The sequence below is a fragment of the Rhinopithecus bieti genome, unplaced genomic scaffold (genome assembly GCF_001698545.2).
Source record: "Rhinopithecus bieti isolate Rb0 unplaced genomic scaffold, ASM169854v2 scaffold_3734, whole genome shotgun sequence".
NCBI classification, from domain to species: domain Eukaryota; kingdom Metazoa; phylum Chordata; class Mammalia; order Primates; family Cercopithecidae; genus Rhinopithecus; species Rhinopithecus bieti.
The window spans coordinates 5,350,628-5,363,339 of NW_016804423.1; the positions used below are offsets into that span (position 1 = coordinate 5,350,628).

The following is a 12,712-nucleotide window of genomic DNA, read 5'->3' on the forward strand; positions in this document are numbered from 1 at the left end:
AATAAAATAAAATATAAAATAAAATAACATAAAATAAAATAAAATAAAATAAAATAAAATCTGGCTGCATGGTCAGTAACCTGGGCAAACCTCTCTCAGAGATACACAATATGCCATAATTTCTAGAAAACCTTGCAGTAGAAAAACCTGTTTCAAATTTCTGACTTTATGAAGTTTAAAACTAAAATAACATTGAATTTCTGGCCTTCGCCAGGGATTCGTTTCTGCATGGCCAAGATTCCTGACAGCCCCTTTAGTTTTAAATGGAATTCACACCTAAAGGAGTCAGAGGTGGATTCAGGTAACTAAAGCTCCTGAGGCCTGAGTGATGGCATTGCCTTTGCTTCTACGCTGAAAGTCATGCAAAGTCTAATTTCCTGGTTTCGTTGATTAAATAATTCATATGCTGTAGTATATTAAATCAAATCCTATCAACCCTCAAATCCAGCAAGTAAACTGTCCCTTCCTTAACTATTCAAGAAATAACGAATGCCTCTGAAAGATAATTGCTTTTAATTTTCTAAATTTTCACTTATGCAACATAAAGGCAGATTTATGTGACCTGATAATGACATTTTTACAAAAAACAATCCCCCCCACCCCAACATCTTGGTCAGTAGTATATAAATATTTACAATGAAAAAATAGGCAAGGAAAAAGGAAATCTTCATTATCCATGTCGATTTCTTTCCAATGCTTATCAGGAACTTTGAAAATAAAATACTCCATTAACTTTTTCTCATCATTCCTATGTACACGCTGCTTTAGCTGATGCATTCACGGTATTTGGGTTGCACTGTGTAAGAGTATTTTTGTTCTCTATCACTCCTACTTTTTTCTATACTATTTTAAAATCTGAAATAGTAAATTAAATATAAAATGTAAACTCTGGAAGGAGAGAAAATAAGAATAAATATGTGTAAAGGTAATGCATTAAGATACAAAGGATCTCACAGAGGCTAATATTTTACAACACTCAAAAAAAATAAAATGCTCTATATATGTTCTTAGTTGGGACATTTTGTTTCAATTTAATTTTGGTTATGTTAACAAAATTACCTCTAAAGAGGATGTTAAAAAAATAGTAATGACGTTACCATCTTAACTAATGAATATGCTATCACCCTAATTTTTTCTAAAAGAAATGGATTTTTTAAAGTGACAAATATAAAGTATAACATAGAAAGCTTAAGAAGCCTCAGCAAATGGTGGTATCTTTTAGCGATGAAGACTTTTAGAGACAAATGTGAACAGGGCAGCCAGCCTACTTGACTTAGTGATTTACAAATGCATTCGACTCCGACGTGAGAACCACGACGTGGCTTCTCCCGCACGCCGCTCCACTGAAACATGGCGCACTCGTGGGCGGAAGGGCAGGACACCTGCCGCATGCAGGTCCTGGAGGATGTCGATGGGAATTTCGTGTCTAGCAGTGCAATGAACATCATCTGCAGCTCCCTGCGAGGACCGCAAGCTTCACGTGTGGGAGCTGCGCCGCCCCCTGGTACCCAGAGACACGCGGAGCCTGGGCTCCCTGGCTTTGTAATGCTCATTGAAATCCAGCCTGAAGCTAAGAAACCGAAGACTTTCATCAGAGCTGGTTGTCAGTAACACCAAAAACTGCTGCACAATACCCTGAAAAGAAGCAAAAGGAGTAAAATATTGTTTCAGAAAAGAACGACCCACAAATGTATTCCCCAGACCTTAATCCCCTTTGGGTTGGGTCTGTTTTTCCTTCCAGATCAACAGGGCCTTAGTAAATGCCCACCAGGGCAGGTGTCCAGGGAGCGAGAGCTGCTGGGACCCTGGAGTGCAGATGGCCAGTGCACCTGCATTAGGAACAGGCGCCCTTTCACAAGGACAAATTAGTGAAGAATACATTTTATTTGAAAACAACTAACCAATAGGTTTTTTCACTTTGTTCTTAAGTTCCACAAGAATAAGCAAAACAGCAAAGTAACAGATGTTAGAACATTCTATTCTTTTTATTTTGAATGCAGAACTCAGTGCCACAGAGTTCATCTTTCACATGACTCACAAAAGAGGATTTCGTCCTAGAGCCCTCACTGGAGAACAAATTGAGAGCATCAGTCGGGTCTGTGGGTCTAGCTGCTGTACGTGAGGCTGCAGCCGCCCTCTTCATGGGCACTGGTGTCACTACCATCCTGTTACTGAAGGGCGTTTGTAAAGATGTGACAGAAGTTTCCCCTAACTCTGATAAGACGAAAGGACTGGCTGCTTCTATTTCAGGCTGAAAGACTTGCGTACTGAGTACAGGCCCATGCCTGCCCAGTGCCGGAGCCTGTTCCATGCCTGCCCAGTGCCGGAGCCTGCTCCATGCCACCGGGTGCTGATCTGTTCACGGGAGCTACTGGCCTGGAAAGGCCTCATCTGCAGAGAAAAGTCACTGAGGCACCGCGCCCTCACCAAGCCCCACCCAAGTCTTCACCAGCTATCGCTGCCCCTTCCCAGCTTCTGGTCAGAAACACGAATGCCAAAGCTCACAGGCAGGTCTGGGCACAGGCTCTGGTGTGTTGATAAAAGTAACTTCACCTCTGATCAGGCAAATACTTTGTGTGTGTGTGCGCACGAGTGCATGTATGTGTGTGTGTATCACTGCCTTTTTAGGTGAGGGGAGAAGAACACTCCTAAGGGGAGAAGAATACGCCTAAGAAGTTATATTGCCCAAATGACTTCCTATTTTGTGATGATGTGATGAAATCGAAATACAACGATCTGTGAAACCGACTAAAAGGAAATCTAAGAATATTTCTTCACAGGTTTGAGACTGGATGTTCTTTCCCAGTCAATGGCAGTAACACCCTGCTGTCTCCGGCACCACCACAGAGAGCAGAGACAGACTTCTGCTGTTACAGAAAAGAATCTTCTTTGTAAATCATTACCATTCAGATTTAAGACTGTAATTTGAGTAAAATTGGGATTACAGTAATTAAAATTACTTTTCAAAAATGTATTAACTCCCTCAGGGAAATGTGGAACCATGAACAAGAACATCGTTGTCTCTCTCAGAAATAAGCACAGACAAATCTTCACAATTCCACACTGCTCCCTTGTAGCCACACAAAGGATTTGTCCATCTGATGTTAGTGAGTTGTGTGGACCTAACCACTAGGTGTCCATGTTTAAGAAACAGGAATACATACTGCACAAATAACATGAGTTCAAGAAGGCATCGTGTCCAAACACCATTCAATAGGGACGCCTGTGCACACAACATGACTGCCAGTCACTACCCCTTTTATGAACTTCAACAAGAATGCAAAAAGTAGGCCAAGGTCAGAGTAAGACCACTTGTAAAAGCGACAACGTTCCTCCTTAGTTACTTTGAAGAAAAATGAATATTTAAAAAGTATGAGGGCCGGGCATGGTGACTCACGCCTGTAATCCCAGCACTTTGGGAGGCTGAGGCAGGTGGATCACTTGAGGTCAGGAGTTCAAGACCAGTCTGGCCAACATAGTGAAACCCTGTTCTCTACTAAAAATATAACAATTAGCCGGGTGTGGTGGTGCATGCTTGTAATCCCAGCTACTCAGGAGGCTGAGGCAGTAGAATCGTTTGAACCCACGAGGTGAGGGTTGCAGTGAGCCAAGATCACACCACTGCACTGCAGCCTGGGTGACAGAGCGAGACTTGATCTCAAAAAAAAAAAAAAGGTATGAGGACCTGGGAAACAAACTAGATGCCCACAGAACAGAGCGAGTGAGTCTCGCTTTCAATTCTGAACCACATGAAGGCACCAGCACACAAACCCACGATGTTGGAGGGCTACAGGATTGATGCTCCACGATTACTGATCAGCGACTAAACACAAATATTTTTCATGAAATCTTTTCATCTCTACTTCTAAGATCACACTGAGAAATGGAAGAAATGAGAAACTGGACCCATACATGGAGGCAAAAGCAGAGGTACAGACGTGCAGAGCAGCCGTCCCTAGCCTTCTGGGGTCTATACAATGTCTGCTGGCTGGCCGGCCCCTCACCCAGGCTGGGCAGCTGCCTCAGGGACGGTCCCCACTGGGAGTCACTGAAAAGCCCAAGTGAAGGCTGCAGAGATGCCTGCAGGTCCCCACAGTCCCACCACAGGGGAGCACAGAGGCCACCCCCGAGTCCCCACACCCACCACGGGGGAGCACAGGAGCTAGCCCTGGGTCCCCACATCCCACCACACGGAAGCGCAGGGGCCACCCCAGGTCCCCACACCCACCACGGGGGAGCGCAGGAACTACCCCTGGGTCCCCATATCCCACCACAGGGAAGTGCCGGGGCCACCCCCGGGGCCCCATACCCAGCACAGAGGAGTGCAGGGGCCACCCCCGGGTCCCCACACCCACCACGGGGGAGCACAGGGGCCACCCTTTGCCAGGGTGCTCACTGGCGGCACACTGGCAATGCCCGGAGCCCAGGTATACCTGAGTCCCCCAGAGGGTCACAGGGTCCACCATGGGTGCTACTCAAACCTACACAAGTGCCAGACTGACAGGGCTGACTCAGCTCTCGTCACTGTGAAAGCAAGTGTCAGGAACAGAACATGGGTAGAGGGGTGTGAAGAGCCACTCCTCATACACACCTGGTAGAAATGGGTCAATATTCGCAACTGTGAGCACATTTTCGGTATAGATTCTTTAAATTCTCCAATCCTCTTATTTTCCTCCTCTTCCTCTGCTGCCGTCACTCCCCACTGGCCCTGGAGAATCAAAAGTACCAAATATAAGTAAAATCACGATGGAAAACAGGTTACAGAGTAGGGCTGAAAACAGGTATGTGAGGAGCGGGAGGTGTCTGCTTTTTATGCCTGTCTGTACTGTTCAACACTTTCACAGTAATTTTCTGATGCCAGACTGCTCTCCAGCTTACTTTTTCCAGTTAACAATGTATCTTGAAAATATTTCATATGAACACATTTGGGCACAGAGAACTGCCTCTGTTGTTTTTAATATCACATTGTATAACATGTAACAATGTATATAATTCATCTCATTTAGTGTGATAAACAGCCTTCTATCCTTCCCTCATGCTGTACACGCTTTTATACAACAAAGACAGTATGTGTGAAAGTGGAACCAGCTGGCTCAAAGTGTCTGCACCCTTTAAACTAGTATCTTGACTTTAATGAGAATGCTTCTAGTTCCGTAACCATGATGTATTTTTCAGTACTGGAGATATACCCATTTATTTCTATTTTTAAGATCATTTTCAATCAATGATGAATTTGACTAAATGTCTTCTCAGATAGCATATATAGGAATTTTTTTTTTTTTTTTTTTTTTTGAGGTGGAGTTTCGCTCTCCCAGGCTAGAATGCAATGGCGCGACCTCGGCTCACTGCAACCTCAGCCTCCTGGGTTCAAGTGATTCTTCTGCCTCAGCCTCCCGAGTAGCTGGGATTATAGGCATGAACCACCATGCCCGGCTAATTTTGTATTTTTAGTAGAGACAAGGTTTCACCATGTTGACCAGGCTTGTCTCGAACTCCTGACCTCAGGTGATCTGCCCGCCTCGGCCTCCCAAAGTGCAGGGATTACAGGCAGGAGCCACCGCTCCCAGCCATGATTTAATTCGCTTGTCAAATATGGTGAATTATACTACTGGATTTTCCAAACCTACGCATTCCTGAAATAAATCCCAGTCTTCATAAATTATGCTTTTAAATTCTGCTAGCCACTTTTCAATTCTATTTTATGTGAAATTTGTCCATCAATATTTATAACCCAGATTTGTTTTTTCTCAGATAGGGCATCAGCCTCGTGATGCTTCCTACACAAGCTAGAAACTCTCCTTTTCTGACTTGAAACAATTCACAGAGCACAAAGCTGACCACTGGTGCGCTTGGGAGGCTTTCTCAGCACGGCTGACCTGATGCTTTTTGGTGGGAGCCCTTCGATGGCTCTGTTTCTTCTTTAGTATTTGTTCTGCTTACAATCTCCCTTCTCTCATGGGGCCAATTTCAGAAACCTATGGAAAATCATTTCCTTCAAGTAGATTTTTTCCACAGAGCTGAGCAAAAGAGTATGTTCTTTTCACTTGTTTTGTAAGTTTGTGCCTTCTCCTCCCACTACCTCTCAGATTCCTTCATGGCTTAATTTCCCTCCACTCCTTGGCCCCCAAAAAGGCCCAGCTCTTGGACTTTATTAACTTGTTTTCTGATTCACTAATTTTCACTTTCATCTTTACTAATTATGTCCTTTGGCTTTTTCTTTAGGTTTCATTCCTGCTTTTCCAACTTTTTGAGTGGGATGTTTATTTACTTTCATTCTCTCCAATTTATTAATATAGGCAGTTATGAATTTTCATATTTTCTTATTTATGTGCATTTTATTTTCATAGTCTGTAAGAAACTGATTATTCATCTAATATCCATGTGTTTTGACCCATTTCTCCTTGTTTGCTGGTGGTTTTCTAAGTGAGTACTGATACGGCGTGACCTGGGCCTTGCAGGAAGCCTGCTCTGCGTGGTCCTCACTGTGCCCTGCTCCTCCCATCACTCCAACGCGCCCTTCCTGCCATGTTTCCTGTTTTCTGCTCTGAACCACAACCTGCTTTCCTTCGAAGAATTTAATTTGCTTTATATGCCTTGTTCATGTCCACTGTTTTCTTTATAAACTATCACTCTGTTCTACACCAGAACTTCCCAATTTGTCTTCTTCCCCCCTCCCGCCTTTTTGTGGAAAACGGGCAACGCCCAGGCAGGTCTCCAACTCCTGGGCTCAAGCTATCCTCCCACCTCTGCCTCTCTAAGAGCTGGGATTACAGGCGTGAGTCACCGCGCCCGGCCAGAACTTCCCAATTTGTAGGTCTGCCCAGATAATGACCTTCCGCCCTCAGCTACAAGCCATCCAGCACCGCCCCCGGGGCATCAAGCAAACACCATCTCTACTGAGCAGCTTTTTCTTTCACTATGTGGGTTGAACCCAAGTCCCCTGATTGACGTGACATACATGTGCTCTTAGTTCTGTCTTCATATTTATACTACGCTTTCCAGTTTGAGGGTGGTAATCTTCTACCATATCACCTATATTTCTTCTAATAGCCAGGCAGTGACACTGTGTCCCAGTGGTTACCTTTTTACCTATACTTCATAAAACATACCATCTTTTTCTTCAGATGATATCAATATTCTAATCTGGGCAATAATAATTATTGTCCTCCTTCCTTTTGCCATCTGATTTTAGAAAACATTCTATTCATATCTCTAACATCTTTTAACATATGTATACCTGTTTTACTTCATTTATGAGCTTTAAACAGTATCTTTTGATGCTTGGTTACAAAAGATAAAGAAATAACAGTATTTACACTACTTCCCATCTTTTCCTCACCAACTTCTTTTATTTCTTTAAACAAATTTTTGAAATATACTATTTTACTGTAGTATAACACAAATAAAAAAGTGTAAACACTCATCCGTGAACAGCTTAATAAGTTATCACAAGATGAATATGCCCAGGTCACCCCTATGCAGATGCAGAGCAAGGGCAACTCAGCACCCAGATGTTCCTGTGGCCCCTTCCAATCACCACCTCTCCTCCCGGAGAAGCCCTGGCTATGGGAACGGGGCCTGGTGTGCCTGAGAGGCCCCAGCTATGGGAACGGGGCCTGGTGTGCCTGAGACACCCTGGCTGTGGGAATGGAGCCTGGTGTGCCTGAGACGCACTTCTGTTGGGCACTACACCTAGGAGAGAGAATGCTGGGTCAGAGTAGTCCTGAGTTCAGCACTGGTCACTGCCTAACAGTATTGCAAAGTGGTTATTCCACTTTATCCAGAACCAGCAGCAGAAGAGTTGTCTCACATCCTGACCAACATTTGTTGGTGTATGCCTTTAAAATTTTAACATTAAACATCTAAACTTAGTAGAGTAAAACAGTATATTTTGAGCTGTTTAAAATTAGCCAATGCTGCCTAATTAGGCCCAGGCCCCATGGCTCTCAGCGCCACATGCCACAGAGTAAAGTCTACCTGTGGGCTTCTGGACCTTACCCTGCTCCACTTACTTGTCTTTCCTTGAGCCCACACCACTCTTTTAACTATGGTGATCTTATTCTATAACTTAAGGACATACATGTACTCGACTATAAACTTACGTCCACGGTGGCTGGACTAATTCACGTTCCCTCAGCAGTGTGCGAGGGTTCCCTTTTCTTCACATCCTCGTCAGCATTTGTTCTTGCCTGACTTTTGGATAAAAGCCATTTTAACTGGGGTGAGATGACAGCACACTGTAGTTTTGATCTGCATGTCTCCGATAATCCATGATGCTGAGCACCTTTTCAGATGCCTGTTTGCCATTTGCATGTCTTCTTTCGAGAAATGTCCTTTCAGATCCTTTGCCCATTTTTTAACTGAATTACTAGTTTTTTTCCAGTTAAGCTGTTTGAGCTCCTTATATATTCTGGTTATCAATCCCTCGCCAATGGGTAGTTTGCAGATATTTTCTCCCGTTCTCTGGGCTGCCTCTTCACTTTGTTGATTGCTTCCTTTGGGTGCAGAAGCTTGTTAACTTGTTGTGACCCCATGTGTCCATTTTTGCCATTGCTCGTAGAGTATTACTCAAGACATCTTTGCCCAGACCAATGTCCTAGTTTCCCCCAATGTTTGCCTTTAGTAGTTCCATAATGTGAGGTCTTAGATTTAAGTCTTTAATCCATTTCGATCTGATTTTTGCACATGGGAAGACACATGGGGTCTAGTTTCATTCTACACAACCACAGACTTTTGTAACAACAACAAAATGCCAGCTTTCTTTCCTTCTCTCTGTACTTGCTCTCAGCTCGCAGCCCTGGCTGGGAGCATCAGTGCAGGAGTGTGTGTGTCTCATCCAGGGATGTGCTTCCAATATTTCACCCCAAGTATGATGTTTTATTATAAGATTATTCATGCAAACCTTTTTATTGGGTTTTACTTGATATTAAATGATTTTCTCCATCTATTGAGATGATCATATGATTTTTCCCCTTTAGTTTATAAACATGAATTACAATAATTTCATTAGAATGATAACAGGGAGGGTTCTATGCTTGGAATAAGCTGAAACTTGTAACACATTATCGTTTTGATCTACCAGTGTGATAATACTGTGGATTTCGCAATCCTTGTTTACAATACTAGGACACAGACAGCAACAAAACCAAACTCCCCAGATGCTCTGTTGTGGCATCAGGTTACTATCTTAGATAACTATATTCAATTCTGTTTGATAAGTAAAAGCAATCCCTACAAACTAAAAGCCAAAATTAAACCACTTAACCCAGCCGTGCAGTGAGTTGGTGGAAGACCTTTATGGGAGCAGAATAATTTCAAGGACATTACCACGTGGAATTTGAACGCTTCTATTCAGTGGAAAAAATTTCGGTAAAAAATTTTTTAAAATTATTAGAATAATAGAAGAAATATTTTTTCCCTCAAAAAAAAAACTGCAAAAAAAGTAAAACTATTTTCAAAACTATACGGTTTCCATATCGGTGGCAGCATCGGGATTCTCATTCTGAGACAGTCACACGTATGGGTGTGTGCACGGATGCATTATCATAAGACGGCAAATAATTAAGTATCATCATGTTAGAAACCAAGGTTTTCAACATTGAAGATACCTTGATAAAAAATGAAAGTAAAAGTCCTTTAATCCTACATTTGTATTGTAAAATCACTATAAATTGATATTTATAGTGTGTGAGAAGAAAAGTGGAAAGAAACAGAAGCGCCATGAGGAGGAGGAGAAGGACCCTTTGGAGTCCCCCACCCAACGGCAGCACAAGGAGGACATGGCGGCACCAGGGGGTGCAGCCGGCGGGCGCCGCTTCGGTCCCAGCACACACCCGGGCCTCTGTCCCCTTTCCAGGAGGCGACTTGCATGATCTCTTCAGAACTTTCAGGGGACCTCAGGTTGAAATGATGGCTTTGAATATTATCTTGCCTTTTGAACTTAACTAACTTCTCGGATACGGTTTTAGCTTTTGTGTCTCTTCCTGTATCCTTAAGGAAGTCTGAATGGAATATCCTGAATCAGCATGGACGTGGCCTGTTCATCTGTCCCACTCACTGTGACAGCTAAGTGCCCAAGAGAACCTTCCACTCCCACATGGCCGGCGGATGTGCTATTAGCACAGGGTTAAAATCCGAAGAACTGATTTTGGTCGATTTTTAGACAGTTTAGTAATTCTCTAGAATGGAAGCTTCTCTGGGGCACACGGGCAGTTTTACAAATGGCAGTGGCCAGCATGCACTGAACGCCTACTAAATAAGCGTCATATATCATCACATGTGAGGTCATATTCCTTATCACCCATTTTACAGATAAGGAAACGACATCTCAGGGAGGTGAGCCACCCAAAGGCACAAAGTCAGGAAGTTACAGAGTTAGGCAGAATCGTGAGTACGTCTGACTTTAAGTTATCCACAGGGTTGCCTGGACGAGGTCCAGGAGCTTCTGTGTGCCAACTCGACAACACTTCAGAATTACCGAAATCCGCTCTGAATAATGAGAGCCCTCAGCGATACAAATGTTTCCAAAATACACCAAAGAAATAACTTGTGCTCCCCGTGGAGCACTCTCTAAGCTACATGTGGTCCTCTAACACAGGCTTTAAGGAAAACAATACTCAAAAGTAAAACTAACCGAACTGTACTGACTGAATCATGTCTTTGACAATCCCATGAGTTAGTACCGTCATATGACATTAAAGACAGACACATGCCGAGAAATGCATCGCTGGGTGGTTTTGTCCCTGTGTGAACATCACTGAGTGCCTTACACAAACCTCAGCGGTGCAGCCGCCGACACCCTGGCTATATGGCACAGCCTATGCTCCCAGGCTGCAAACCTGGGCAGCGTGTGACTGTACTAAACACTGTAGGCAACTGTAACACAATGGTAAGTATTTGTGTAGCTAACATATCTAAACGTAGAAAAGGTACAGTGAAAACACAGCATTATAATTTTATGGGACCACTGTCATATATGCAGTCTGTCATTGACCAAAATGTTGTGTGGCACATGACTGTATCTTGAAAAAGTAAAAGATTATACAGATCATAGAAAATAAAAGAAATCCCATAAACAGCCAAACTTGCTTAATAAATCTGAAAATAACTGTTTAAGTACAGAAATTTGGTTCATGTACACATACATGTACACACACACATATATGCATGTACCTGTAAACACACACACATGCAATGCACACACACACATACATATATACCTATACATATTATATATACACATATACTTACATTACAGGTATATAAACATACATACACAGTCTCCAACTTAAGATTGTGTGACTTAAGGTTTTTTTTACTTTAACAATGGGTTTATCAGGGTACAGGTTGAGTATCCTTTATCTGAAATGCCTGGGACCAGAAGTATTTTGAATTTCAGATTTTGCAGTATTTGCATATACACAATGAGATGTCTTGGAGAGGGGACGCAAGTCTACACATGAAATTCATTCGTGCTTCATACACACCTTAAATACATAGTAGCCTGAAGGTAAACTTATATATTTTTTATAATTTTCTGCAGGAAACAAAGTTTGTGTACAATAAGCCATCAGAAAGCAAAGGAGTCAGGTGTGTAATTTCCCACTTGTGACGTCATGTCAGAGATGAAAAAGTTTCAGGTTTAGGAGCTTTTCATATTTCAGATTAGGGATGCTCCATCTGTATTAAATGCACTTTCAATGTAGAAGGTGCTTATTGGGACATAAGCCTGCTGTAAGTTCAGGAGCATCTGTAGATGCACACGTTTACAAAATGCAGCATGGTGCATGATCCACAAGCTTCAAACACCAGAGTGATGCACAGTGGAGGCGGCTGTGGAGACTCCGACAGGTGACGTCGGCATTGTGGCACTTAGTAACGAAAACAGGCAGGAGACTTGTGATTCTCATCAATGTTGCTGTTTTTATTTATTTTGTGAAACAGGATGATGATGACAGTGAGGGTGGCCCCTCTCTCTTTACAACTGTCAGTGATTTCTCAGGACTTCAAACGCAGTATAGGCACATCTCAACCTGTCTGACAATTTTGGCAAGTAAGTTATTTGTTGGCATTTGTGATTATCGTGTGTGGCAAGGAGTTCATTATTCAAATAGATAAATTCACAAGTGTAAAGACCATACCTCAATTTCACGCTGTTTCTTTTTCTCTTCAAACTGTAATCGTCTCTGCAATTCTTCCAGAGCAGCTCTGTATATGGCATCTTGAGCATTCTGAAGTTCAATAATTTGATCAAACACAGCTCTAAGTTGATTTAAGAGTGCCTGAAAGAGATGACAATGTTTCATGAATAGAGCCTCAACAAGCTAAGTTTCTTAAAACATTGATATTTAGTGAAAAGATATAAAAGATATCAACTAAAATTCCCAAAGTGTTCATTAGCTGTTCATTCATTCCCTCACCACACATATCCTGAACCCTCCTGCCGAGCAGTGCTGCGCTGGGCACCAGCAAAACATGCACCACCTGCACCTGTAACAAGAGCAACTGTGACTGCCCGAGTCCCAGGGTGGGCCAGGAGCTCTCTGCAAATCATCTCCAATCCTCACAAGTTTACAAAAATGATGTTCTGACCAAATTTCAAAGCTAGATAGCAGGTAGTAATGAGTAAAACTATTCCAAGACTTAAAAACGAATAGGAGCCGGGCACAGTGGCTCACGCCTGTAATCCCAGCACTTTGGGAGGCTGAGGCAG

General features: G+C 42.8%; 1 protein-coding gene across 1 annotated transcript; it reads right to left on the reverse strand.

The window, feature by feature from the left end:
* Positions 1-490: 490 nt before the first annotated feature.
* LOC108527078 (gamma-tubulin complex component 3-like) lies at positions 491-12,400 on the reverse strand. Its single transcript, XM_017868247.1, has 3 exons — positions 12,141-12,400; positions 4,592-4,708; positions 491-1,635 (listed from the first exon to the last, which is right to left on the reverse strand). Exons 1-3 carry the CDS (start codon positions 12,303-12,305, stop codon positions 1,477-1,479), a joined length of 441 nt encoding a protein of 146 aa, XP_017723736.1. The 5' UTR covers positions 12,306-12,400; the 3' UTR covers positions 491-1,476.
* Positions 12,401-12,712: the final 312 nt, after the last annotated feature.